General features: G+C 44.1%; 1 protein-coding gene across 1 annotated transcript in view; it reads right to left on the bottom strand.

The window, feature by feature from the left end:
* LCAT (lecithin-cholesterol acyltransferase) overlaps nucleotides 1–26,257 on the bottom strand; it is a 474,689-nt gene that overhangs the window by 184,300 nt on the left and 264,132 nt on the right. The window contains exon 3 of the mRNA XM_085638505.1: nucleotides 14,876–14,991. Within this exon, the coding sequence (XP_085494631.1) occupies nucleotides 14,876–14,991 (116 nt within the window). The remainder of the gene's footprint in view (nucleotides 1–14,875; nucleotides 14,992–26,257) is intronic.

Raw genomic sequence — 26,257 nt, 5'->3', positions numbered from 1 at the left:
CATCTGTATATTTCAAGAGTCCTGGAGTCTAACACCCTTGTATAAATCTGGTTATACCTGCCACTGTGACCCTGCAGTATCTACTGGCCGAGGACGACCCTCTGGAGGCCTTATGGTATGGGTAAATATTACCCTTTCCTGCAGAGTCTGTCACGTACAAAGTTCCTCTCCAGATGTGATGCATATTACCCTGAGTGGGCTAAAAGGGGGGCCCACCATCGAGCTCTTTAATGTATACATTAGAGGCACTCAAGGAGGAACTAAGTCACCTATTGTCACCACTCTGGAAGAGGAGCTCTCCTCCTGCCCCCCTAATTCACTTATTTTGGTGGCTGGAGACTTGAATTGTACCTACGAACCCCTCGCCTCTGAAGACATTCTAGAGGTTGATGAGGAAGATGCCAGATGGGGTATACCCTCTGACGATTCCACCAGTAAAGAGATGGACGCCGGTGGTAATCCAACTGAATGCCCTAACTTTGGAATTCTGGCTGAGAGCCGCCAATGGTCGGCTTCCCTCTGATCACCATGCAGCATTCACTTTCAACAGAATCTCCAGTCCATCTCGAATCGATTATATTTTGATCGATCGCAGACTCTGGCGTTATGCAGTGGATCTGGTCATAACTCCTACCATCGATAGCGACCATAATCCCCTGTGCTTAACATTGAAGAGCCCATGGCCCCATGACCAACTAATCTCTGACCCTTGCCCTACAATGTCTACTAAAGATACTATCCCATCGAACTGCAAAAGATACCTTAAATTTCCTAAAATCGCACTAGATGAACAAAAACTTACCTCCATTAAAGAAATACTGCTATTAAAAACCGCAGAACTTAGGCGAGCATGCGATGAACCCGATGGGCAGTGGTGGTGCGTCCATTGGGGGCGTTGGGGCGTAGCCCCCCCGCCCAGCTCCCGCCCGTAGCTCCCTCGGCATTTCTAAACTTGTCTTAAGTAAACACTTGACACCGAGGGAGAACCAACTGACAATCATGTCAGTCAGCATGACGTCGGACCGCCCACCCCCTTCAGAGTCTGAAGGGGGTGGGCGGTCCGGCGTCATGTTGACTGACATGCTTGTCAGACCAGGGAGGGACAACAGGCAGCAGCACAAGTGCGCATGAGTGGGGACGGAGGGCGAATTTTCACCCGTGCCCAGTCATGCGCACTTGTATTTGCACTGGCTTGCGCATGCCCATTAGGAGCCCCTCGGTCTCCTAATGGGCAGGCGGCGGGCGTAGCGTAAGCTGTGCCGTCAGCCAATCCTGGCGCTGCTGGCAGCGCCAGGATTGGCTGAGAGGGGTTGGCAGGCCCCTCCAGTGACGTTAGTGAAGGCGCCAAGGGGAGCAGAAGTCTGAGAGGTGGCGTGGACCGGCTGTAAGGTAAGTTTAGTTTTTTGTTTAATACGTAATTTCCCCCGTGCGCGACCCCCCCCCCCACGAGCCGCGCGGCGACTGTAAGGGTGTGTGAGTGTGTGTGCATGCTTGCCTGCGCGTGTGTATGTGGGTCTTTTGAAAGCAGGGCATAAGAGCTCGTGTAGGGAGCGGGGAGGGGGGCTTGCAGGCTGGACAAGGAGGTTACCCGATGGGCTCCATCACCAGAGGGTTGGGTGGGGTAAGGTGTTTCTTGAACAGGGCAGTGGTTTCACTGCTTCTGAGGTGCAGCAGTGAGGGAGGGAGCTTGCAGGGTGTGGGTGACGATAGAGTTGCTGATTCCAGTGTAAGAAGAGCACACGTGGTGTCATGGCTTTTCCCTTCATTTTTTGGTCTTCACCTTCTTGGTGTTACTCCTGTGACTGGCATGTCGCTCCCTGAAATCTTCCCCAACGTGCGTGAGGAGTGCTCGAGTTTACCGCTTCATGCGTAATACCAGTCATTGCGGAGGGTAGGCGCGGTGGTATTCTGATGGGGGGTGATTCTGGCAAACTTTCTAAGACCTCTGACCAGTGGAGCAGTGGTGAAAAGGGCAGAACAGGTGACTGTCAACGTTCCCCCACTCACAGCACCCCCTCATCAAGGGGTTGCTGTAAGACTGTAAGACCAACTTGTGGGCACCTGGGGTTGGAGATAGAGGCCGTAGGCACTTGTGACGGTACTTGTGGAGGCGAGGCCGCGACTGAGAGTGTGTTGTATCATGAAGTACAGCTACGAATTTACCAAGAGTGTTTGTTTTTTAGGGGGAGGGGCTGGGGGGGCAGTTTAGACTATAAGACACCGCACTATGCAGCAAGCCTGCTCTCGATTTTGCATATTACTTTTTGTGTTGGTTGAAATATCTGTTCTGCTGTTGTTGAGCTCATGGGCTGAAAGGCAGCCGTTTGTAGAGGTTGAAAGACGCCTTTTTGCAGTGTCCATATTCTGTGGTGTGCGTTATTGATGGGTTGAGGTTATTTTATGTTCTTTTACATTGTAGTAAGAAGGAAGTATGGTGTATCTTTTTCCTGGGCTGATGGGTCATAACTTCAAAACTACCTGGTTATTTTACATTATATAGGAATTAATGTTTCACCCTGGTCTGTGATGTTGTCGAGTCTCTTGTGTCATTCTGTTGCTGTGTTGCGTTGAACAGAGGCGTTTTGCTTCACCCACTGCACAACATACTTCAACCATTACATTTTACTTTCTGTGTTTTAGGATATATTCGTGAAAGAAATCGTAGACTGGTTATTGTGGGTCTCACAATGCCGTTGCACAAATAACCCTACAGTTTTCCTCCCCGTTATTTCAGAAATTCCCCTACACATGTTGGCTCCAAGAAAACCCTTTGCCCATTGCTCCTAGTGGTGAAGTGAAACTACAAGAAACAGGGGGAGTGTCAATGCTGGTCTGGACTTACCCTGGTATTAAACATACCTCTTAAGATGTATGCTCTGGAAACACACACTAAAGAATGTTTGCTAGAAGGAATACAACTGAAATAAAGAAATCACACAGACGTACTGGCTCATTGATAGGTCATTACTTTTGATAGTCGAGCTCCCAATGTGTCACTCTGTAAAGAGCCCATGCTGTAGTTATTGTAGTTTACACTTTGAGACAATACCAGCTTTCTATTTTCAATAATTTAAGTAGATTGTCCACCGTGGTGGCAATTTCCATGATCAGTCCACGATGTTGCATCTACTTGTTTTGGTCTCCTTGTCTATGGTGACACTCACAGCCCTACAGTGGATAACACAACACAGCCTTGTTGTTAACTACCTATGTGCACTTCTATATGTGTAGATTTCTGTGTTTATCACTATATATTTCTTCCCATTCTAGGTACCCTAGATTCAGTAGATTGTATATAGACCCTTCACTAATGTATATCATTTTAGTTGATAAAGGATTTCTTGATTGTGCACAACTTCAGCATAAATACTCTTTTTGGTCTGTAAGCAAGAGTACCAGCCTTACCTCATTTCATGGGAACTTAAGCAGCACACATTGCTGACCAGGAATGCCAGGGCACAGACTATTTTTATGGCGAGAGTGCTGAACATGTAAGCAGATGTTAGAAAAATGTAAACAGAACCACGGCAAGCAAAGATAGACGGTTTCATTTTTATTTTTACATATTTCCCATCCGAGTTAATCATTAGTTTACGCAGAAAAGGCTTCTGTAACAGGTTTTGGGTTAACGTACTATCTGTTTTAATGTTTGGTGCTTTTCTCCTATTCGTTGATGCTTACAGATAAAATGAGCACCACCAAGTGGGGTGATAGCAAAATGTGTGAGCCTGAGGCAAATGTGTGCTTTATTAAAACATCTGGTGTCATTAGTCAAACAGTGCTTTATCCATAAAACGAAGTAAGTGAAGTGGCCAGTAGAAGCAACATGTTTCACTTGCTGGTATTTTGTTCCTACTGCTATGGTCTTAGCACTAGAAGTCGAGGGTAAAAAATATTTTAAGAGCTTCTGGTATACTGACTATGACTTGGACAATGCTTCTTTCGCTTGGATACTAGTATATGCCAGGTTCCTTTGTTGTCACTTACTATCTTTAGAACTGAAGCAGAATTTAAATAGATGCTGAACAACTGGAGACAGGACTGCACAGTCATGGAGTTTCCTTCCTAAGAGCTGTCATATCACCGGTGTCTGGTGGTTCTGCTGTTGTTTGCAGTTGTCTTTTAATCATTGATAGGTCGATTAGTGTTATTGCTGTGGCCAACGTTCTTGTCGAAGCATTTGGCTGGTGTTCTGGTTTCTTGCCTTCCCATTTCCTGGCATGATGTGTGTACATTAACTCTCCATCAGCACAAAACATTTTTGCTCCCTCTGTCTCTTTGTCATGTTCTTCATTATGTTGAGTCTCAAGATGTGCCTGTGTATGTCTGTAAGTGTGTGTTATGGTATGTATGTCTGTATGTGCGACTGTGTGTGTGTATTTGTGCTTTATTGTACGTGATTCTTTTTTTTGTTTTTACAATGTGCTTAATGCATGTGTGGATGGTCTATGAATGTTCCTAATTTTGTCTGAAAATGTAATGAAGAAACAGGATGGGGAACTCATTTTCTGGGGATGACTCTCTTTGTTAAGTGGGGAAACTGAGATTATAATGTTAATGCATTTTAGTTTCAGCAGGACTTCACCTAAGAACATACCCTCTGCAGTGGGCTCTATGTGTGTTTGCAGCTCTAGTCTCTGTGCTTCTCAAATTTGCTTGAAAATGCACCCTTTACCCACTTTTTTTTCAAAATTTTCTCGGGGGGGAAAAACCCCCCCGAACCCCCTCTAAGGTGGTTGAGCTCGCTCGCTCGCCACGGTGCACTCCGACAGAAAGTTTACGCCTCACCACTTTCAAATGTCACCATCCGCCACTGCCGATGGGAGCTTAAGGGCCGGGAATATACATGTAGCTACAGTCGAGTCGATTGGGTCACTTTTTATGGTATCCTCTTCCACTAGTAAATTTAACAAACGCAAATCGCCTGGTTCCTGGTACAATTCTGAGTGTAGAACAAGCAGGAAAAAGCTTGCAACTGCTATTAAAAACCAGGACTGCTGCCTAATTAAATCTGCCAGATCGGTCCATAGGAAGGCCGTGATCAAAGCCAAGTGCGCCTGGGAGGAATCCCATTGGTTGGCTTTGAAATCCGCCAGTCTAGCCAGAGATGGGACTACATTTTGGAATCTTTGTAGATACTCGAGAGGCTCTGACCCTGACACAATCCCGAACCATATTACAAACCAGGAATGGTTTGTTCATTTCTCAAATCTCTATTCAGGCGAGGATACCCAAAGCTCTAGGGCCTCCCCTGCCATTACCCTGATAGACCCTACTCTTGAGAATTACGATCTTTTTACGGAGGCAGAAGCCTTGACCGCTATTAAAAAAATTGGTCCCAGCCAAAGCCCCAAGCCTCGATGGCCTCCCTGGTGATCTGTTCCGCTCCGACCCTAAACACTGGGCAGTGTATTTTACCATCTTACCTAATGCACTCCTTAAGGGGTTACCTATCCCTGAGTCATGGAAAGGAGCGGAGGTAATACCAATATTTAAAAAGGGCTCTAGGGAGGACCCTGCCAACTACCGACCAATAAGTCTTATTGATGTTAGCCAGAAGGTGGTCGGCAGGGTCCTGTTAGAGCATATTCTATCTTGGGCCAATGAGAATAATGTCTTGTCGCACTAACAGGCTGGGTTCAGACCGAACACGAGCACGATCGACCAGGTCTTTAGGTTGCTACTGTTACACTGGAAGGTTGTCCTGATTGGTAGGGGCAGCCTCCATTTGGCCTTCATAGACCTGAAGTCCGCCTTCGACCTGGTCCCTCGTGATTGTCTTTGGTCTGTTCTGCAGGAAATGGGTGTTCCACCCCCTGTCCTCGACCTTTTGGTTCGGCTTCATGAGGGCAACTATGCAAGGGTGAGGTGGGGAACTCAGGCCCAGAGAACTGAAAAGATCCCAGTTAATAGAGGAGTCCACCAGGGCTGTGTATTGGCGCCCACCCTCTTTTCCCTATTTGTGAACGGAGTGGTGAAATTTTTGCAAGACATACCAGCTGACGCCCCTGCCCTGGCGGGCGAAAAAGTCCCCACTCTCCTCTTTGCGGATGATACCCTCCTGATTTCTAAGACACCAGCAGGGCTACAGAAGCTCATAGATAGATTCCATTTGTTTTGTACAATGAGAGGTCTGGCTATCAATACAACAAAGACCAAGCTTCTCTCCCTTAAACCGCACAAATCACCTAGCGTTCCTATCATGTTCGATGGAGCCCCCTTGGAATATGTCAAACTATTTGACTATCTCGGAATTAGAATCTCCGACAGCCTAAGCTGGAGACCCCATATCAACAAGATGCTGCTTAATTACAAACGAGCCACGGGAGCCATTGCCAAAGAACATCGCTCCTCGAGGAGCAAGCCAATCACTCCCGTATTAATGATTTATCAGGCCAAAGCAGTCGGTTCGGCCCTATATGGAGCCGAATTATGGGGATATGACAATCTCGAAGAAATCACCCTGTCTGAGAACAAATTCCTGCGAGATCTAGTCTCACTGCCAAGGGGTACCCCATTGAAACCACTCTTTAGTGATTTAGGCAGGCGCTCGATTAAGGATATCGCAAGGTTACGTCCCTTGCTATTCTGGGCTCGCCTATGGCGCACCCCGGAGCTAGCTAAATATACTGAGGGACTGAGAGAAATCATGAACTCTATAGGCTCCCACAAAGTAAGCTGGCTCCGCAACATCAAAAAGTCTCTTAATCAGCTTGGCCTAAACGATGTCTGGGAGCATGGAGCTCCCGTGAGCAAGGCGGATCTCAAAAGAACCTATTGGGCTTGGATTGACCATCAGGACCTCAGTAATCCTAATACAGGCAGGTTAACCGAAGTTTTTTACACCCATAAACAGTCTGTTGGCTTCGAGCCTTATCTCGAATTTGTGCAGAAGCCAAGGGACAGATCATTGTATCTCCAGTTTAGACTCGAGATTCTCCCAACTCGAGAGTTTACTAGTAAATGGAAGCCTCCCCATTAGACCCCTGACACTTGCCTGAATTGCGTGGGGAAGGTTGAAAGCACAGCCCACATTATGTTTGAATGCCCAGCGTATAAAAACCCGAGAAGAAGATGGTTAGGCCCTGCTTGCTGCCTCCTGGGCGTTTCAAACTACTGTGTGGCACTACGTATATTACGAACAGATACAAGTTTAGTGCTAGTTTGTGCCGTGGCCAAATTTCTGGGGTGGTCATGGATTATTACAAGTAAACTCCCTAGCTCTATCACATGATCCTCCACAATACATCTTTACTGTTCTTTTTATACCTGAAATGATCTTTTAATCTCATTTTAAATTTTTTAACTCTTTCGATATTGTGACTTTTTAAACTAGTCATTAAGCTATTAGATTGAGAGCACTTCCACAACTACTGTGATTTTTTGTAAATATTGCTCTTTCGATGAATTGCATTTTTTATGTTTGTATGTACATGCTTTTATGATATAATCCTTTATCGAAATAAAGCTTTCTGACCGACTGACTGACTCTGTGTTTAGAAGTCAGAGCAGTACTTATTTGAAATGAGTCAGCCTATTAGTGGAGAGTAGAAGGTGTAAGGGCCTTATGTGGGTGGCTTATCAAATTATCCAAAACATTTCCATGTTGTCTCAGGTACAAAAATATAATTGTGTTAAATACTGTTATCATTCAGAGTCTATTCATAGGTGTTCGTTATATGCTCACACATTCACTGAATGTTAGAATCTTGGATTAATTATAGAGTACTTCATAACTTAATTTAGCTCCTTAACTTAAGCTCATTAAAATATGCAGATGACACAATATTATGACCATTGTGTGTGATTTGAATATGCTGACATGTACATGCGTTAATACCTATAATTAGGAAGACTGAAAATACACACATTTTTCTAAATATGGAAACCTTTTACAAAACAAAGTACTTTTTCTTTGTTTAACATATAATCTACACAGCACAATTGAGCTATCCATTTGTCCTCCATTTTTCTGTCTCAAATCTGTATCTACCCCCTCCTGGGAAGTGGTATAGCAATTTGCATACCATGAAATTGAACCTTTGATGTATCGGTATTGGTCTTTAAAGTGCATGTCCAATGGATATCTTGTGTCATCAGCCCTAATAAATTGTATATCTTCTTGAAATCTTTCCTTCAATGGATGAATCATACTTCCCAGAGATGAGTCAACAAAGGAATATGATGACGTAGATGCAATATTTGGTGTTAAAGGTGATGAAATTGAGAATTTTGGGGCCCAAAGTCCGCCCGCCATCGCAAGGGAGCCAGGGACCCACCATCGAAGGTGCGGCGGACCCGCCAGTGGCATTAGGATGCGCCCGCCACACTGACGGGCGCATCCCGCATTTTTTACATTGCAGCAGGCGGTGCTGCAAGCAGCACCCGCCACAAGGTAAAAAATGCATGCTGTGCATTTGAATGCACAACGTGACAGGCACCGCGTGGTGCCTACCACCTTGTGCATGGAAATGAGTACCCCCCAAGTGCACCCCCCACCCCGAACACCCTGGTGGCCCGCCACGGGCCACCCAAGGCAGAAACCCAATGCCTTTCCATGGCGGCAACGCTGCCATGGGAAGGCACGTCCCCGCATTCATCCAAATATGGATGGTGGTGTCTTGCAGACACCGCCACCATATTGGAGCCCCTTTCCGCCCAGTCGCCTGTCTGACCGGCGGAAAACCAGCGGACGGTCTATCGGTCCGCTGGGGTCCCCCCCGCCACCATAATGTGGTGGGGGGAAATGGTAGGCAGGCGGTGGGTATTGGCAGGCGGATCGCGATTCACCCGCCAACCTAATCGACCCCTTAGTGTTTGTGGTCAGTATTGTACCGCAATTCATAGCAGCTGTTGATTGAATATTTGCATACACTACACTTATCACATTTGTGGAAACCTATGGTTTAGAGTGAAACCAATCTTCTTGTTTGCCTTACTGTGCAGGAATTTGGGGCAGAGTAGAGTAACTTACTCAGTTGTTGTCTCCTTTTGCATATCATCAAAAGGTTTTTCCACTAAGTCTTGTCTGTCATAGAAACATCAGTGTTATAAACGACTATGGTAGATATCCTTTCCGTTATTTCTCTGAGGTGTTACGCCTGTGTTCATTTTCTGAGTATCACCACATGTGTGGTTCTTTAACAGGGATTTCCTTTTGGTTTGCGTGGTTTGGGTAACCCCATTTTGTATTACAGGGATAACCCCAATCATAAAGTCTTTTTTTTCATGTCCTCAAACCCATGCTTAAATTCAGACTCTGAGCTTCAGTTGTTGTTTAATTTTGTAATTTCGCTAAAGGTATAGTGTTGATTTTGGATTTGAGCTTCAGTGCAGTAATGCATTATATGTGGTTGGTGTAGGGCACACTTTTCTTTCAATTATATGATCTTGCAATGTATAATTCCAAATCGAAGAAATCAATTTTGGCAGACCTATATTTCATTGTGAATTGTACATTAAATTGATTGCTATTTAAACATGTGACAAAATTTGTAGCTGTTTCTATTTACCCTTCCAAAAAAGCAGAATGTCATCCTCATTGTACCTCAGAAAAAACGCACTCTAAAAATGCACATGCTTCTTTACCTTTGACATATATTGCCTCACACCAGCCCATAGACAGGTTTGCTTATAATGGGACATTTTTGATTGCATAGCCACCCCTTATTTCACTTTGAACCATTGGTTCTTCTGAATGAAGACATTATTTTGTATGATTAACATGATCATCTGAGTAATCATTTATGTGTAGTAAAAAAGGGTGGGCGCTTGTTTGTCTAAAAAGTATTTGACTCTAAACACCATTGGAATTCATGAGTACAGTGAAAAAACATCTAGAGTCACTAGCAATGTGTCCACTTCCCATGTAAAGTCAGTGATTTTATTCAGAACATCCTTGGTACCAAATATGTACGATGGCAAGTTTGGAACTAATGAGAGTAAGAAGTAGTTCACAAACCTAGAGATATTTTCAACATGGTATCCACTACCTGAGATAATGGGTCGCCCTGAGGGAAAATTACCATGTTTGTGAATTTTTGTAAGAACATTAGTGCAAGGTAAAGAAGTAAGTAAATTGAGTAGAAATATGTATTCTAAATCTGAAATCAGTCCCTCCATGAGAGCTCTAGACAAAAAGGTCTGAATTTTCCCAATTATTAAGGGAGCGATGTTATTGGATAGAGATTCATGTGATCTGCCATCTCTTAACTGTCCATCAATTTTTTTTTACCCTTAGTGAAAGACATGACTTTGCCCTGTATAAGCTTCCCAGGGTATGACTGGGGAGGAAAATGAGCCTTTATTGAACTCAAAATTTTCTGTGAGCGGTTTCTAGGATAATCAATGAAGAAATTATCCAGGAATCACCATGCATTTATTCGGTAGGCCCCTCTCCTTTTACACAGTGCAATATGTTGTCACTTCTCTGGTGGAGTGATCAATTATACCTCCTGTGAATATGCATGTATATATGATTGTATAGACTTCTGGGGTGGGGACAAAGAGGTAGTCAATACGCAATGATGTGCAGGGAGTAGGTGAGTATAATGTTTACTATCTCCCCCCCTCCTAAGATGTAAGTGTCAGATGTCCATAAGACCAATTGTTTCAGCCCACTCAGAAAGGCGTGGGGATCTGGTTGTGGCTGAGAGTGAATTAGCTCTGTAGTGAACGTTCATTATAGCATTAAAGTCTCCCCCAATGACGTTCGTTCACAGCAGGGATTTCGCTGACAGCTGTGCCATTACTTTTAGATTAGAATCCAATAAAGAGGGAGGAGCATAAACACCCAAAAGTGTACTGGAGCGACCCTCCATGAGCCTGGTTACCATTTTATATCTGCCCAGAGTGTCAGGAGACATTTAATGTAATCTAAGTGGAAAGGCTATCTGTAGTAAGCTGTCAACCCCTCCTAGAGCCCTGAGTGTAACCTGTGTGATATAATAGGTGGTTTCCCAATTTAGCTCTTAGGTGCAAGATATGTGTGTCCATCAACAGCCTGATTCTGAGGCTTGCACTCAAACTGTCTATTCCCCTTCACATTACAAGTCCTGCACCATCCGTTGTGGTAATGTATCTCTAATTACCATGTTTTGTCATCGATACTTGTTTCTTAATGTATATTGCCTCCTTGGTCTCATCAGGCAGGAACCCTTCCATCAAGAATGCTTTCATGAGGCACTACTAGAGGTCCACACCTTTAAATTCCAGAGCCACAATGCACAACAGTCACCTTCGACCTACCCAGGAGAGGACTCCTGCTTTGATATGGGTGTTTTGATATGGGGAATATAACAGTTCTCAGTATGAATATACTCCTTTGTATGCAGAATTAGTCATACACTGAGTTGATCCCTCGGAGAAGCCTATATTGAATATTTTTGTTTTACTTAAATTGTTTTTATAATGTTACATTGCACCGTGATTTGATGGTGTACTGTAATAATTACATCTGAGAAGAAATTTAGAGTAATAATGCTCTGAGTAATGGCACTTAGGGCTTGATTAATATCTTGGCACTATGGATACTCCGTCACAATGGAGATCCATACTGCCAAAGCAGTGGTCTGCCTGCCCAATTTAAATGCGGGCAGAACTTTGGTTTATTCACAGCTGAGACTGCGCTGTCTCTGCCATGACTAAACCTCTCCGACTGCCTGATGGCATAAGGGCCGTTGGAGGATGACCTCTAATTCCACCCACCTAATTTAGATGGGTGTAATTAGACGTCAGTTTTTACTGCCAATCACTGCCAGAAAAAACCTTGGTGTAAGGGGCAGTGAAAAGTATAAAATGCTCCCCTCACCTACGGAGAGGTCTTCCATGGCAAGGGGAGCATTTTATTTTTTTCATTTCAAAAAGAAAATTCCGCTTCAGGATTTTATTTTAGAAAAGTAAAAGGAAAACTGTTTGCCCTGTGGCTCCAGCATGCTTGATGAAGAAGTGCCGCACACTGCAAAAAGCACTGACAGGAACCACTGTGATGGTGGTTCCTGGCAATGCTTTAAGAAATGACCGCCAGGTTGACGGTCATTTCATAATTTACCAGAAGTAGGTGCAGTCAAGGGGACGGAGTAAATTACTCCTTCCCACTGAATGCCAAACTTCCATCCTCCAAATTGAAATTCTGCCCTTTAGTAAAATATGTGATAAAGCCTTGAAAGATAACTGTTTGAATGATGCCAATATGTTTTTGTCTTTTGTAATTTTAGGTAATGTAGGTATTCAAATAAACAAACAATATATGTAGGGGCACCAAGGAGAATTTGTAAAAATAGGAGCAAGAAGTGGGGAATTTCCCTAGAGATTCTCAATGATACCAGGTATATCTGTGAGCTGTGGCAGTGACATTTCCTAACAATGAAAGCTTGTTAGGGGTTTTGAAGCTCCAGGGAGGTTCCAAGCCTGAGAACAAGAGAGGATGACATTATTTCTGGCAGGTGCTAACAAGAAGTATAGTTTGTGAGAAAGGTTTCCTAGATTTTTTGTAAAATTACAGTAGCAAAAGAAGCAAGAGTGGGCTGTGGGAGATGCTTTTTACTTAGGCCACACAATAGGAAAGGGGACCTGTATACCTAAGTAGTGTTGCGTGATCATCTTTACGTCGCTTTTATCGATCTAAGATCGGCGTTTGACCTGGTACCAAGAAATACGCTATGGGATGTGTTAGATTGGTATAGCACCCCCCAAGACCTCCTAAGAATACTTAGGCTTCTCCACGAAAACACCTATGCAAGAGTGAGATGGAACACGACTGGGGATTTGACAGGAAAAATTGCGATCTCAAAAGGGGTTAGACAGGGATGTGTCCTTGCCCCAACTCTATTTAGTCTTTTTATAAATGGAGCTGTAAAGCGTTTGAAGGCATGCAAACATGATGCTCCTAAAATTGCGGGGATACCAACTCCGATACTTATGTTCGCAGATGACACCCTGCTAATCTCTCGAACTCCCAAGGGTCTCCAAACAGAATTAAATGCCTTTGTTAACTTTTGTGGGGAAAGAGGGCTAGAATTTAACCCGTCTAAATCGAAAGTCATGTTGATTAATCCCCACAGGGGGTACAGAGGCCTGGTGACTGCAGAGGGATCTCCCCTAGAGATAGTCCACCATTTTGACTACCTCTGCATGAGGTTAAGTGACACCCTAGCATGGGGACCGCAGATGGAAAAAAGCGAAACCGTTCTCCATCAAAAAGCCTCTGCCTTAGTGAGACGCTATAGGGCAGCTTCCGGTGGACCCATTTCTCCGGTTCTAACCCTATATAATGCTTCAGTTGTGACATCAGCATTATATGGAGCCGAGATCTAGGGCTATGTTGATGCTGAAAGGTTAACAAAAGTTGAAAATAGATTTATTAAATCTTTATTTAAACTTCCTCAAAGTTCTCCCCCTACGCCCTTACGTCTTAATTTGTCTCTTAATCCTATTCACCTAACAGCTGTTTCAAAACCCTTAATATATTGGATCAGGTTATAGACTACGCATGAATTATCATCTTACAAAGAGTGTGTGAAAGACCTTTTTTTGCTCTGGATAGAAATTTGAAAACACCCTGGCTGAAACATATCCATGAAACAACACTCAAATTAGGCATCCCCGAGCTTTGGACAGACCCGGAATCAATGGTAAAGGCTGATGCTCTAAGGGCTAAACAGTTGTTTTGGGAGGTAGTGTTAGCTCAGACGTGGGTTGCACATCAATCTAATACCCATACAGGCAAGTTCCTGAATCTTAAGTGCATACCAGAGTTTGAACGATATATGAACAGGATGTACCCATATGAATAAAAATGTCTGTATGTCCAATATCGGTGTGGTGTTTTGCCCCTGAGATCTTATACTTTTAAATGGCTTAACACCTCTCCCAAAATTAGCTCTTGTCCAAATTGCCCAAATATAGAAGAAACGGAGAGCCATTTTCTTTTATTCTGTCCTCTCTATAGGAAGGCCAAAAAAAGGTGGTTGGTGGCAGCCTGTAATCTAATGGGTTTGAGACATTATTGGGAAGTGGAGAGACTATTTAAGAGTGACACCAGAGAGCTTTTAGCCCTTGCGGTCTCACGTTACCTGCACATTGCCTGGACCTTAAGAAGGAAGGCTACTCTCAATCCCAAAACTTGATAGAGTCGATAAAATTCTGCTCGGACATGGCATCCTCTCTGTGTACTGGTATTGCCTCAAAATACCTAGGTGTGTCAACCCCCCCCCCCCCCCTCCTCCATACAATTACCAAACTTCTCTGTCTCACATTGGGATCTGCTCATGGCACGTCCGTTTTCGGGATCTCAATCACTTATGTCCGAATCTGAGTCCTCAGGTGGAGGAGTACATATGTTTCCCAGAAAATTGTTCCATTTCCCCCACACTCGTGTCCTTTTTCGGGGGCATCCCCTATTTATAAATACTGCCTTTTCTACCATCATGGCGCTGTCAAGATCACGCCACCACTGCTGGTGGGAGGGTGTTTTATGGGCTCCCCAGTGTCTTGCAATGTTCCTTTTGGCTAGGGTAATGCTGAGTGTAGCCCAGTCCTGTGCTGTTGGGTTTACATCTGTGGGCTCCCACACATTAAGCAAGATATATTAATTTTTAATCTGTTTTTATAGTATGACATCTTGTCCTATGATTATTTGCACAAAGTATTTTAGACCATTCATGCCGTATGCTGTATTGATTGATTGTGTTTTATGGGCAGTGCCCAAAATAAACGGTATTATATATACCTAAGTAGTGTTATGTCTGAATTAAACGACTTTGACTACTCCCAGTGAAAAGCTTTTTCCTTCCTGTAACCTGTCCATTGTCACCAGTTAATATGGAGAAAAAATCAAACAGCAAGTGGTCAAAGAACAAAATGAATAGAAATGTACCTGCTAGTTTGGCTTTGTCCAGGTATTCTACAGTATGCGTCTTCCCAAACCCAGGTACTCTTATGTCCACCCCTGGGGCATTGGATGTTGTTCGTGTTGTTTTGTTGTAGACCACTCTGCAATAAAAGAAAACACATGTCATTCCAATAATGGAAATTCATAAACCACAGTCAAAACACTCATCCAGATCTCCTTTTATACTTAAGCCCTCATTATGAGTGGCCTGAATAATTTTGGTATGTGCAGAAACTACTGTTAGTCACCCAACTCCTAATTCCAATAAGTACATTAACACCCACCACACTCCTGCAGTTTTACCTGGATACATTTTGACAGATTTGACCTGCCGAAATGTATCTGGGAAAAAATGCCCAGTGACTACCCAGACATGCAAATTGTGTGGCAGTAAGCACCATAATCTACATGCTATTTTCTATTATCGGGAGCAAACTGGTTGGTCTTTATCACACCCGATAAATCTTATTTATATATTTTATTGATTTATTAAGTGTGTGATTACCCAAGGGGTGTTCTGGTGCTAGCCAAATAATATCTTCTGCATGACAACGGAATAAGCTAGAAGCCTACGGTACATAGGGTTTTAGTGCTTGCGAAATTTAAAGGCTCAGGCTCTAGGCGAAGGTTTAAGTATTGAACCAATTGAGTCCGGTTTTATTGGGTCTGATAAATATCAGTCCAGACATTGCTCACATGTAATGCAAACCTTGGCCTCGGACTAATGATAGTTCTGACCAACTCCAGGTGAAGTGTGTTATTCCTTCATAATTTTGTACGCCTCTCTTAATCCATTCCCCTGGATGGCACCATGTAGTGAATCAACAGATAGAGAACGTGTGGCGGGCAAAGACCGCAGACATTCATTTAGTTTGTCCAGTTCCTTCCTTGGCCTCAGAAGATAGCCTGAATTGAGAGAGCTAAAGATGATCTGGCCCAATTTACTCAGCATTACCACATGCCACCAAATATGTTAGTAACAACATAACCTGTTCAACAGGTAGAAAAACAGCACAACAGACAGCACTAATAAACATTCTTGTTGTGAGCATTGCTGCATGGCGATGCCAAGTCTGAGGGTTGAAGATAGACCTGCAACTTGACCTGTAGTCCCTTAAAAGCCCCATGCTGCTTTGCAATCTGACCCGGAATCCTCTATGCACCATGTTATCAGACCTTGCAATATAGCAGGATATCACTGAGTTTTAGAGCTTTGGAGACACATTAATTTCAATATTCCTATTCATTCCTACCTCCCACACCACTGGTGATGACAGCTGAATACTGTGTCAACTAAAGTATCTGCCAATCACCAACAACTCAGCCGTAAACGTACCCTTCAGCAGGACAGGGCCCTCCAAAGGTATAGATCTTGAGTGTTGTTGGAGACTGCTTGGGGCAGGACTTTAGGTATTTAGTTTTCCTAACTGGTTAATACGTCCGAGTCAATTTCAGTCTCTATTCAGAGATCACCAATCTCAATTTTACAGAGAACGTAAAGTGCCTTGAGATCTTTGTGGATATAAATTTGGGGCCCGTCTCACAGAGTGCATTAAAGACCATGCAACCAGTCTTAAACATGGACCGCTGAGTCACAGGGAGCCAGTGTAGCTGCTTCATTAGTGGCTTAGTGTGACAGTGCCTCGGTTGAGGAAAGACAAGCGTAGCCACTTGATTTTGAATCAACTGCAGCCTATGGGTTTGATTGGCAGAGAGCCCTAAAGAGTTTGCATTGGCATAATCCAGCCTGGACATAATCATGCTTGCCTCCCTGGTGAAAAATATTCTGATTTTCTTGAAGTTCCTCAGGTAGTAAACTCATGATGAGGTGACCAGGTTGGTCTGTTCCTGCATGGATAGATTAGCATTTATTTTGATCCCTAGACTTTTGACTGAATTTTTAGGGATACGTGGAGTACCCAATACAGCTGGCCAGTGTGCTGGCGTCACTGATCGAGTCTGTTGTTGGAGATAACTATCTCTGTTTTATCAAAGTTTAATTTGAGATAGTTGTGACTCATCCAATCTTTAATGAAAAGCATAGTGTTTTGGAAGAAGTCCTTGGATTCCTCCATCCCATCAATCTGGAAAATCAGCTGCATGTCGTCTGCATAATTATATACCTTCACTACCCAGTTTTGAGGAACATGGATCAGAGGACAGATATAGATGTTAAACAGATGAGGGGAGAGGGATGATCCTTGGGGTACACCACATATAGTATTGACCCAGGCTGAATTGAAAGGTGCCAGCCTGACAGACTGGGTACGTTCCCCTAAAAACGAGAGCATCCAATCCAGAGCCGTGCCCCTTAGACCCGCCGATGCCATTCTATCCGTTAATATGGAATGATCCACGGATTCGAATGCAGCGGACAGGTCTGGTAAAACCAGGGCCTGTGTACATCCTCTATCTACACCTTCCTTCAGATCATCCACTACACTCAAGATTACTGATTCAGTAGAGTGTGATGGTCTGAAACCTGCCTGATGAGAGTCCAGGAAATTAGTTTCTTCGATGAATGCACAAAGAAGTTTTGCTACATATGCCTCCAGCAATTTTGCCGGAAAAGGGAAGAGTATGTCTATAATTGCTCAGGAGGCCGGGGTCTACTCCAGCTTTCTTTTGCAATGGGACCAGCACTGCCTCTTTGAAGACATGTGGGACCACTCCTTGCTCTAAGGAGGTGTTGAGAAGAGAGAGAAAAGTAGCTGGGAAATGAACAAGAAGATCTTTTTGTATCCTAGCAGGACAGTGGTCGTTGGGGGAACCAGATTGTATCTTGTTTCTTAGTTCAGCAAGCCGATCCAAGGTAATGTTTTGAAAACTAGACATCGTTATGGGATTTATATATTGCTTGTGTGATTTCAATTCCTGAGGGCTAGAGGAGATAGAATTCTGAATAGTCTTGATTTTATCAATAAAGAAAGTATTCAGATTATCACATAAGACTTTGGAGGGGGTGATGGCCAGTGTAATGCGTTCATGATTGGAGATTTCTCTGACTATTTTAAAAATATCTTTGGATTTGTTTCCAGAGGTAAGTACCCTGTTAGTGTAGAAGGCTTGTTTTGCCTCTACAATGGCAGCTTTATAGTCAGTTAGTGCTTTATCATACATTTTCCTTTCTGCAGGGGAGTAATTTCTCCGCCATTTCCGTTCCGCCTGACAGGTTTTAAGTTTGACTAGTTTTCGCTCTGTAGTAAACCAACTAAAGGTTTCATGTCGCCTCAAGCCCCTCTCTTTCCTCTGCAATGGGGCGTGCATCTCACATGCACGTAGTTGCCAGTTGGAGATGGCTCTCTCCAGCTCATTGATGTTATTCGTTATCGGCGGGAGTGCAGATTTCAAGGTGTTAAGGAACTCTGGCAATTGGACACGATTCCGATTTCTGGTCTGTAATTTCGGGCCATTCAGCGGTTTAACTAAGGAGAGGCCATTTATAGCAAAGTATATGAGGTGGTGATCTGACCATGCACACGGCTTTACCATTAAGTTACGGACCATGAAGTTAGAGGTCCATAATTGATCTAGTGAATGTCCTTTAATGTGGGTGGGTTCCGGTATGTGTCCGTCTAAGTTCAGATTGTTTAATAGGTCTAAAAGCTCTTTAGAACCCTGACTTCCCCCTTCCTCTGAAGACCAACAATTAATGGGTCCAATTAACAAAATTTTTGAATAGTCTATGGTAAGTGGGGTCAAGTAGTTAGCTAATTCTGTGACAAACTCTCCTATTGCAGTGGGGTGTCTATAGATCAGTATGCACACTAATGTAGATTTGGGAAATATAAGTTTTAGTGTCAGACTGTCCACTGAGGCCGCTTTGAAGGAGGCAATAGAAGTGGCCGAAAGTTATTTTTTGATGACTGCTGCTACTACTCCTCCTCTTTTCCCAGGAGGTATGTTGGACTGCATCAAGTAATAATTACGTGGGCGAGCCGCTAAGATGTCAGGCATGGATTCCAGGGTCAACCAAGCTTCTGTAACCAGTAGCAGATCTGGGGCTTCAGTATCTAAAAGGTTAAACATTTCTAATTGGTGTTTGACCATAGAGCGTGTGCCAAGGTAAATTATATTTAGCTCTTTAGGATCAGGGTTTTTTGTCCTAATAGCAGCATGCTTATGCTGAATAGGAGTCGGGGTTTCAACTACTAGAATGAGCAAGGATGCAACTGGGTCAAGGTTTAAGAATCCGTAGCGTTCTAGCTTGTGTTTAATGTCAGGCACAATCGCCTTATTTGCCTTGGCAGCCCTGCGGTGTAATTCCAATGAAGAGTAAATAATTAAATGGGCATAATGGCTGGGCCCTGGCCCCGGCCTGCCGCGGACGGGCACAGATGGACTTGCCTTTGGCGCACTGCTGCACACGTCCGCTGTGCGCCTGCTTCTCCATCTAATTAAATATTGGCCGTGGCGAGAGTCCCTGACCCGCTACCCTGGTCTTAGCCCCTCCTTTAGACAAGCGTAAGTGGGTGAATCAGGCAAGGCAAGGTCAGGCAAGATGTCTGCCCCCTCCACATCAATCGAACACTCAGCTCGCGGTGGAACGAGGGGGCAGAACTTCAGTTCCCCCCACAGTGGGACTTAGGTAAGTGCCAAAGTAGGTGGGAAAAATACGCTTTTAAAAACAATACTGGAATTATAAAGTACCACAATTTTAAAAGTATTGGCCGCAACCAGCATGCGATCAAAGCGATACAATCAAAATAAAGATATAGCCCACCAGCCGGTAGAACTAGCGCTTGGGAGCTATCAGGAGTGCTCCTTCTCCACTGTGCGCCCGCTACTCCATCTAATTAAATAGTGGCCGTGGCGAGAGTCCCTGGACCGCTACCCTGGTCTTAGCCCCTCCTCTAGACAAAAAGAAGTGGGTGAATCAGGCAAGCCAAGGTCAGGCAAGATGTCTGCCCCCCTCACGGTGGAACGAGGGGGCAGCACTTCAGTTCCCCCAACAGTGTGGAAATGAGCCTTTTTAGAGGCCCGTCGATGCAGGGGTTCACCCTTATCTGTCCACTGGTTCTTAAACCAACAAAGAAGAGATTGGCACGGAAGCTGTAATATCAAAGAAATAGATTTATTAACCTCTCATGAGTGGGACTACGTCAATACAGTACCCTCAGGCTACAGTAGGAGGTAGTCCATAGAATGCAGAAACCAGGGGCCTTATATATACATTTGTTGCATAGTCAGCATGGAGACTCATAGGGGAGGTACTGGCACATACGAGAATAGTTATTGACTAACATGGGCATAGAAAAATTGCTTGGTCAACAGAGTGGGAGGGGAAACATTTATGCTTACATCAGTTAAAACAGCCTGACAATTACACTCTAGGACAGGTGCATTGTAGCAGCTACAGGCCTTTCTGAGCATGGGCAGTGCTCTGGCTCAGTACTGAAAGAGTTAACTATAGTTGATGACTCAAGCAGAATAGAAAAGCAGGCAACAGTGAAGACGGAAGAAGCACATGGCTAACTAAAATGGATGCCACAAACAAAATGGCTTCAGCTTATGCTAACGGTAATTTCTGCAATTTCCACAACAGTAGAATTTAGGTAAGTGCCAAAGTAGGTGTGCAAAATACGCTTTTAAAAACAATACTGGAATTAAAAAGTACCACAATTTTGAAAGTATTGGCCGTAACCAGCATGCGATCAAAGCGATGCAATCAAAATAAAGATATAGCCCACCAGCCGATAGAACTAGCGCTTGGGGGCTATCAGGAGTGCTCCCTCTCCCTTGCCCCTGGATCGAGTGTAAATAAGTGATTGTGACCCACAAAATGCCGTTTTCACTCTGAAAAAGATATACTCAGTCAGTTTCCTCTTCTTTCAGTGGGAGCAATTTAGCATTCCAAGAATATTAGGAAAAACCAAGAAAGTCACTTGATTGTGGGGAGTCATAAATCTTTCCACAGTCTGCCATGGACAGATGTAAATCAATTTCCAGGCTAGGAATGGGGAAGCTAACCGCCCCAAAATTGTTGGTAGTGTAGGTGAAGAAGTTTCTCCACAGTGAGAAGATAAAGTTTCAAAATCACGTTTCACTAATACAATATCGTTTTGCATGGGTAAATGTAAATTAAATACATGTGGTTTATGCCTGCGATCTACAATGGCTTCATCTTTCCATGCACACTTCTGGAAAGTTTGGTGAATTTTCAAAAAGTGTGAGATTTATTTCAGGACAGTAGAAGACACCATGTTGCAAGGGTGCATGTGTTGGTGCACGGCTGTTCTTTTTGTACTGGTGCAGGGGTGAGCACAGGGGTGGCATGTATTCCTGTAAATAAGGCACATTCCTTCTTGCACATAAACAGTCAATAATTAGGTTTTTCTCCTTCTATGTGTGCTGCGGAAAAAACGTAGAGAAAACAATGTATTCCTCCATGTTGACCCACTCTAAAGCCTCCTTTTGAAAGGCATCAGTTTTTGCTACAGCCTCAGATTTATGATTACTGTAAATCTGTGGCATTGTGAAACAGCAATGGGTGTTGTGTGGGAACACCTACACAACACACACTTCATGCCCTTCTGACACAAAGGCATGCGAGAACGGAGCATTGTAAAAAGTGACGCTCTGGTGGCGCAATGCCCTTGTAAATATGCACTCATGTGTGTCAAACCAAATGATGGTGTGTGGCCCTGGTGGGCTCCTGCTAGTGCAGTGCATAGTAGGTGCTTGATGTGCATGTCGAACTGCCACTCTCTCTGACATTGGAGACTATTGCATTGCAAGGAGGGGAGAAGGGACATGTTCACTACAAGGTACCCTCACAAATACACATGCACTGCTGTGTCTGACTGGGTCACACTTGTGTAGCAGCTGGTTAAGGATGACAGACAACAGCCCATTGTTGTACTACATTCTACATATCAAGCAGACCTGGGTGAAGAAGTGGTATGTGCCGGGAGGGAATCTGGTCGAAAATTGTCTCACTGTGCCACATGTACAAGTCAGAGGATGTCATACAGGGAACAGTCAAGGGAAAGAGAGAACTATTTAGTCACCACAAAGGACACAAGTCAGGAAAGGTCAGAGGATGAGGTGGATGGGCCCAGTTGTCTTAGAAAACTGTGAAGGTACATGTCATCATTCTCAGTGCAACTACCATGTTGGGTGCTGGAAACCCATATCACTCCATAACAGCCTGCCATGTCAGTCCATTGAATATGGTCACGTGTAATGTAGGTATCGTAGGCACAAGACAATCAATGTATGATCTGGGTCCCTTCACTGTGTGGCAGTAAGTCGGCTGCTAGGACCAAATTGAGAACAGCCTGAGAAAGCATGTACACATACAAGTGCATGGATCTGATTAAAACGATGTGAGCACCCTGCAGATAACCAATTCTGGTCATGATAAAATGGGTTGAACGTCAGTGATCATAATCTGACTAGTATGACAGGGCCCATCCACTCAGAGTAGGCAAATGGTAGTGAGAACAATGCTGAGATCCAGTCATCTGAAAGGTAAATACAGAGCGATTTACAATCCATACCCTTGTGCAACAGGTGTCCTACACATGAACAAGTGCCCTGCCAAAGTGGCACCAGTGAGGTGACCAACCAGCTGGGGCAATAAGAACCATCTTAGAGTCCATGGAGCAGAAACAGGACTCCCACTTTGCTGTCATGGCTGCCTACCACTGTGACATTGCCTCTGTTTTGCAGTACCAGCAGCAGGGGCATAACACAGGTCCCCGCAACCCCTGCGGTGAGGGTGGGCCCCCAAGCTCCAGGGGGCCCCTTCAGCACAGCACTCTGACTGCAGGGAGACAAGGCATAAATCAGAGTAGGAAGATGTGACTGCACCTCTTCTCAATAAAAAAGTGTCCAGTAGCATTCATCAGTGCCACATACCCAGTTTCTTCTTCGCCCTGTGCTTATGAACTTGCCAGGGAATATCAGCTGCCACTGTTCTCATTTTGCTTTCGCTCTGTTCACATTAACCATTTGTGGACTGTCAATGTGACCTATCCTCCCTAAAGATATTGTGGTTATCCTCCTCACTGAAGCACTCCTCTCCTCCACATGTCCCATGACATGGTACCCCCATGGACTCTGGACATCCACTGGCTCAAAACATCTTTTGGGGCTGTTGTCCTATGAAATGTACCTGTGAGCCGCACCATGATTTGCACATTTAAATAAATGCACTTAGTAATACCTGTCTGTTCTCTGACTGTTGGAGTCTGGACCAAGTTGACCTTTGTGCATTCTGTGAGGCAAAGACACCAACTACTTGACAAAGGGACATGTGTTGTTTGGAGTAAGGGACAATACTAGACTGTGAGAGGGAAACATATTTTGTTATCCCTATATGTGTGTTGACTAGCAAGTGGTTACTAAAGGTTGCAAGCATGAAATGCAACAGGTGTCATGCAGTCACTGTTAATGGTGAATGAAGTCACATCACAAGTGTTGTCTACCCCTGGATACTAGCAAGCAAACAACATCGGGGCGACAAGTAAACGCTGCAAATGTGAGTGTGTACAGTGCAGCAATCAGTGTGTGAGTCCAAAAACCTTCAATTTGGATGAATGTTTTGACCAAGTCTTTCCAAAGCATGTCTCATGATTTACCCACACAGAGAGATTGTATGTGAATTCATATGTTGCACTTTGTACCATTTCCATCATGATTGCCACATGCACTGTTCAACAATGTCTGTAGATAGATAATGTAAAGCCATGGCCAACCTGAAAGATCCCTGTCTATAGGTAAAACACCTACTCATTTTCCTTTTACTAAGTTACACACAAACAACTCTGACCAGTTGGATGTATGTAGCAACTATTTTTCTTACTAATGTTACATCGCTGCCACTATCACCCCAGTTCTTGGAGGTCTAACTGGCACTACAGGCCCTAGCGAGTACACACTATGCCAAAAACTAAACTTTCCGCAATTGCACATTTTTATGATTAGGGTGCCTTTTGACTACTTTCTCCAGCGTTTTGCATACGCTGTAAATACAATCGCTGTTGGGCCTTTTTTTTTTTTAGCTGTGCTACACCGTGTGCGGAAACATCTGCTGCAATGCGCATGCGCCATATACCAGACACTTCAGAAGGCCCCACAACCAGTCACTGGATGACGAGGGCTCCGCTCAGGCTGCTACCTTACTAATGCATGCATATTAGCGCGGCAGTGCATATGTCTCATTCACCGACCCATGTGCGCAACATCTGCTGCAACGCGCATGCGCCATATACCAGACACCTCTGAAGCCTCCACGCCCAGTCACTGGTTGACGAGGGCTCCGCTTAGGCTGCTACGTTACTAATGAACGCATATAAGCCGGAAGCCCTTATTTGGAGGGTCAGGCAGTATTCCTGATCTCTTTCAGCACGACTTTTGAGACACCGGATTCTACAATCCGGTAGCTAATTAAGGCACTTATCTCCACCTATGGCCCTAATTAAACAGCACCGACACACTATATATAGCCAGAGGCCACTTCAGTCCTTCCACATCGAGGAGAGGAGGAGTACACACAAAGGCGCAGCAGCGGAGATCACATCACGTATCAGTAAGAGTATGAATGTGTGAATGAATGTGTCGTTTTTTCCTTTTCAGGTACTTTGAACCTGGTTATCATGGAACTTCATATATGTACCACTTAGCAACTGCCAACATTTTGTTAATATCAGGCATTCTGTCGTTTTTTCTCCTCATTTTTCATTTTTAGTGCTGGACCAACAGGGGTCTCCTGCCCTCACCCTCCTATGGGGCACTCTGCCCATCTTTAGGGTAAGCAATGTGGAGGTTCACTCCTCCATTTTTGTTTTAGTCACAGATGACTGACACTAAGTTTTTCACTCTTTGCCACTCACAATTAGCTATCTGTGCATGAGGCTGAGTGTGAATTCAATTCTATGCTTTGTTTCGCCACACAAACTGTTGTTTTTCTTACAGGCACTAGAAGCAAAGGCCATTTCATACTGGAGTGTGATCCTGTCACCCCACACAGTGGATACCCTCTCACCACAGTTTGGTAAGAGTGGAGCCCTCAGTTCTTTCACTTAGGTCCTGATGAATGCCCCGGACCCTACTGAGCCACCTGGCAGAAACATGTCGACCCTATTGATATTGGTGAGGGGACAATAACATCCCCAAGGTACCGATAACCCTATGTTTTAATACCATACAGATGCCAGCAATATTAAATTAACTTGACGTCTGTAATGGCTTTTTAACTTATTTTTTTCTATAAAGGGCCCCCACTTAGTTTAGAAGTGCATCCCTGTCGTCAGGTGTGTGCCCCCCCTCTACCAAACCAAGTTTTTAGAGGGCGAGGACTGGTCTATGATGAAGCCTGACACCTGGTGGTGTGTGAGACCGGTCCTTCACTTTTTTGTGAGATACCTACACTCACTAACCTAGAAACATTTGCACATAGATCACCCCGCTGGGAGCAGCTCTGTTGTGTTAAAACACCTACTCACACATGTTGTCAAACACTGCTAGCAAAGACAAATGCATGTACATAACATTACCTGAGGACACATGCTAACTTCCACAAGTAAATCATGATGTAGACCTGTATATAGTAAAAAATGACATTTAAGGTCAACAGAAAAATTTGAAATGACTAAAACTACCTAACCTACACTAACTAACTAATCTAACCTAACCTACACTACCTAATCCTATATATTATCTAAAACTACCTTAACTTAACCTAGCTTCTCTACACATTTAGCACGACATGATAAACATCAACCCCACACCCCCCTTAAGGCACGTCATCACACTAGGACAACAGAAACTCCACCTAAACATCAACTAACCACACATAGAATTGTAAACAATCATACATTTGTTTTTTTTGTTGTTTTTTTGTTGCTTTTTTTCTTAACACATATAAAACACATCAACCCCCACCCCAGAAAAACACAAAGTACCTCTACTCATCCCTAAAAAAAACCTACAACCACTACCCTTACACTATAATTACACTAACTAACCTCAACTAAGCTATTAAACCATTACAAGCAACATTAAAACTATGTACAGGGGAAGGACAGAAAGGCTCACTGTGGCTAACGTGGCTAGGTTCTTGCCACTGCATGCTTCACTTCTGGAGCAGTGTAATTGCCAGGTCCATCTTGTGCTCAAGCGCTACCACCATCAACTTTAGATCCGGCAGGTCCTTCTTTATGCTGAGCTCAAATTAGATAGCCCCTCCTGTGGGCTGAGGTCTAGGGATCGGTGGTTGTGATGGTCTGCTGGTGGAGGTGCTGGGTACCAGTGCCTTGGAGGTACCTTGGCCTGCACAGCCATCTTCTCCTTTGATTAGAGTGTCCAAGGTTGGTGGTCCCTAAAGGAAGAACTTTCATTTTCCCAGAGCCTTCCCCTCCT

Source organism: Triturus cristatus, chromosome 12 (assembly GCF_964204655.1).
Source record: "Triturus cristatus chromosome 12, aTriCri1.1, whole genome shotgun sequence".
Taxonomy (NCBI): Eukaryota; Metazoa; Chordata; class Amphibia; order Caudata; family Salamandridae; genus Triturus; species Triturus cristatus.
Note: the sequence above shows the minus strand (reverse complement) of the source record. Positions and strands in the feature narration are given on the sequence as shown.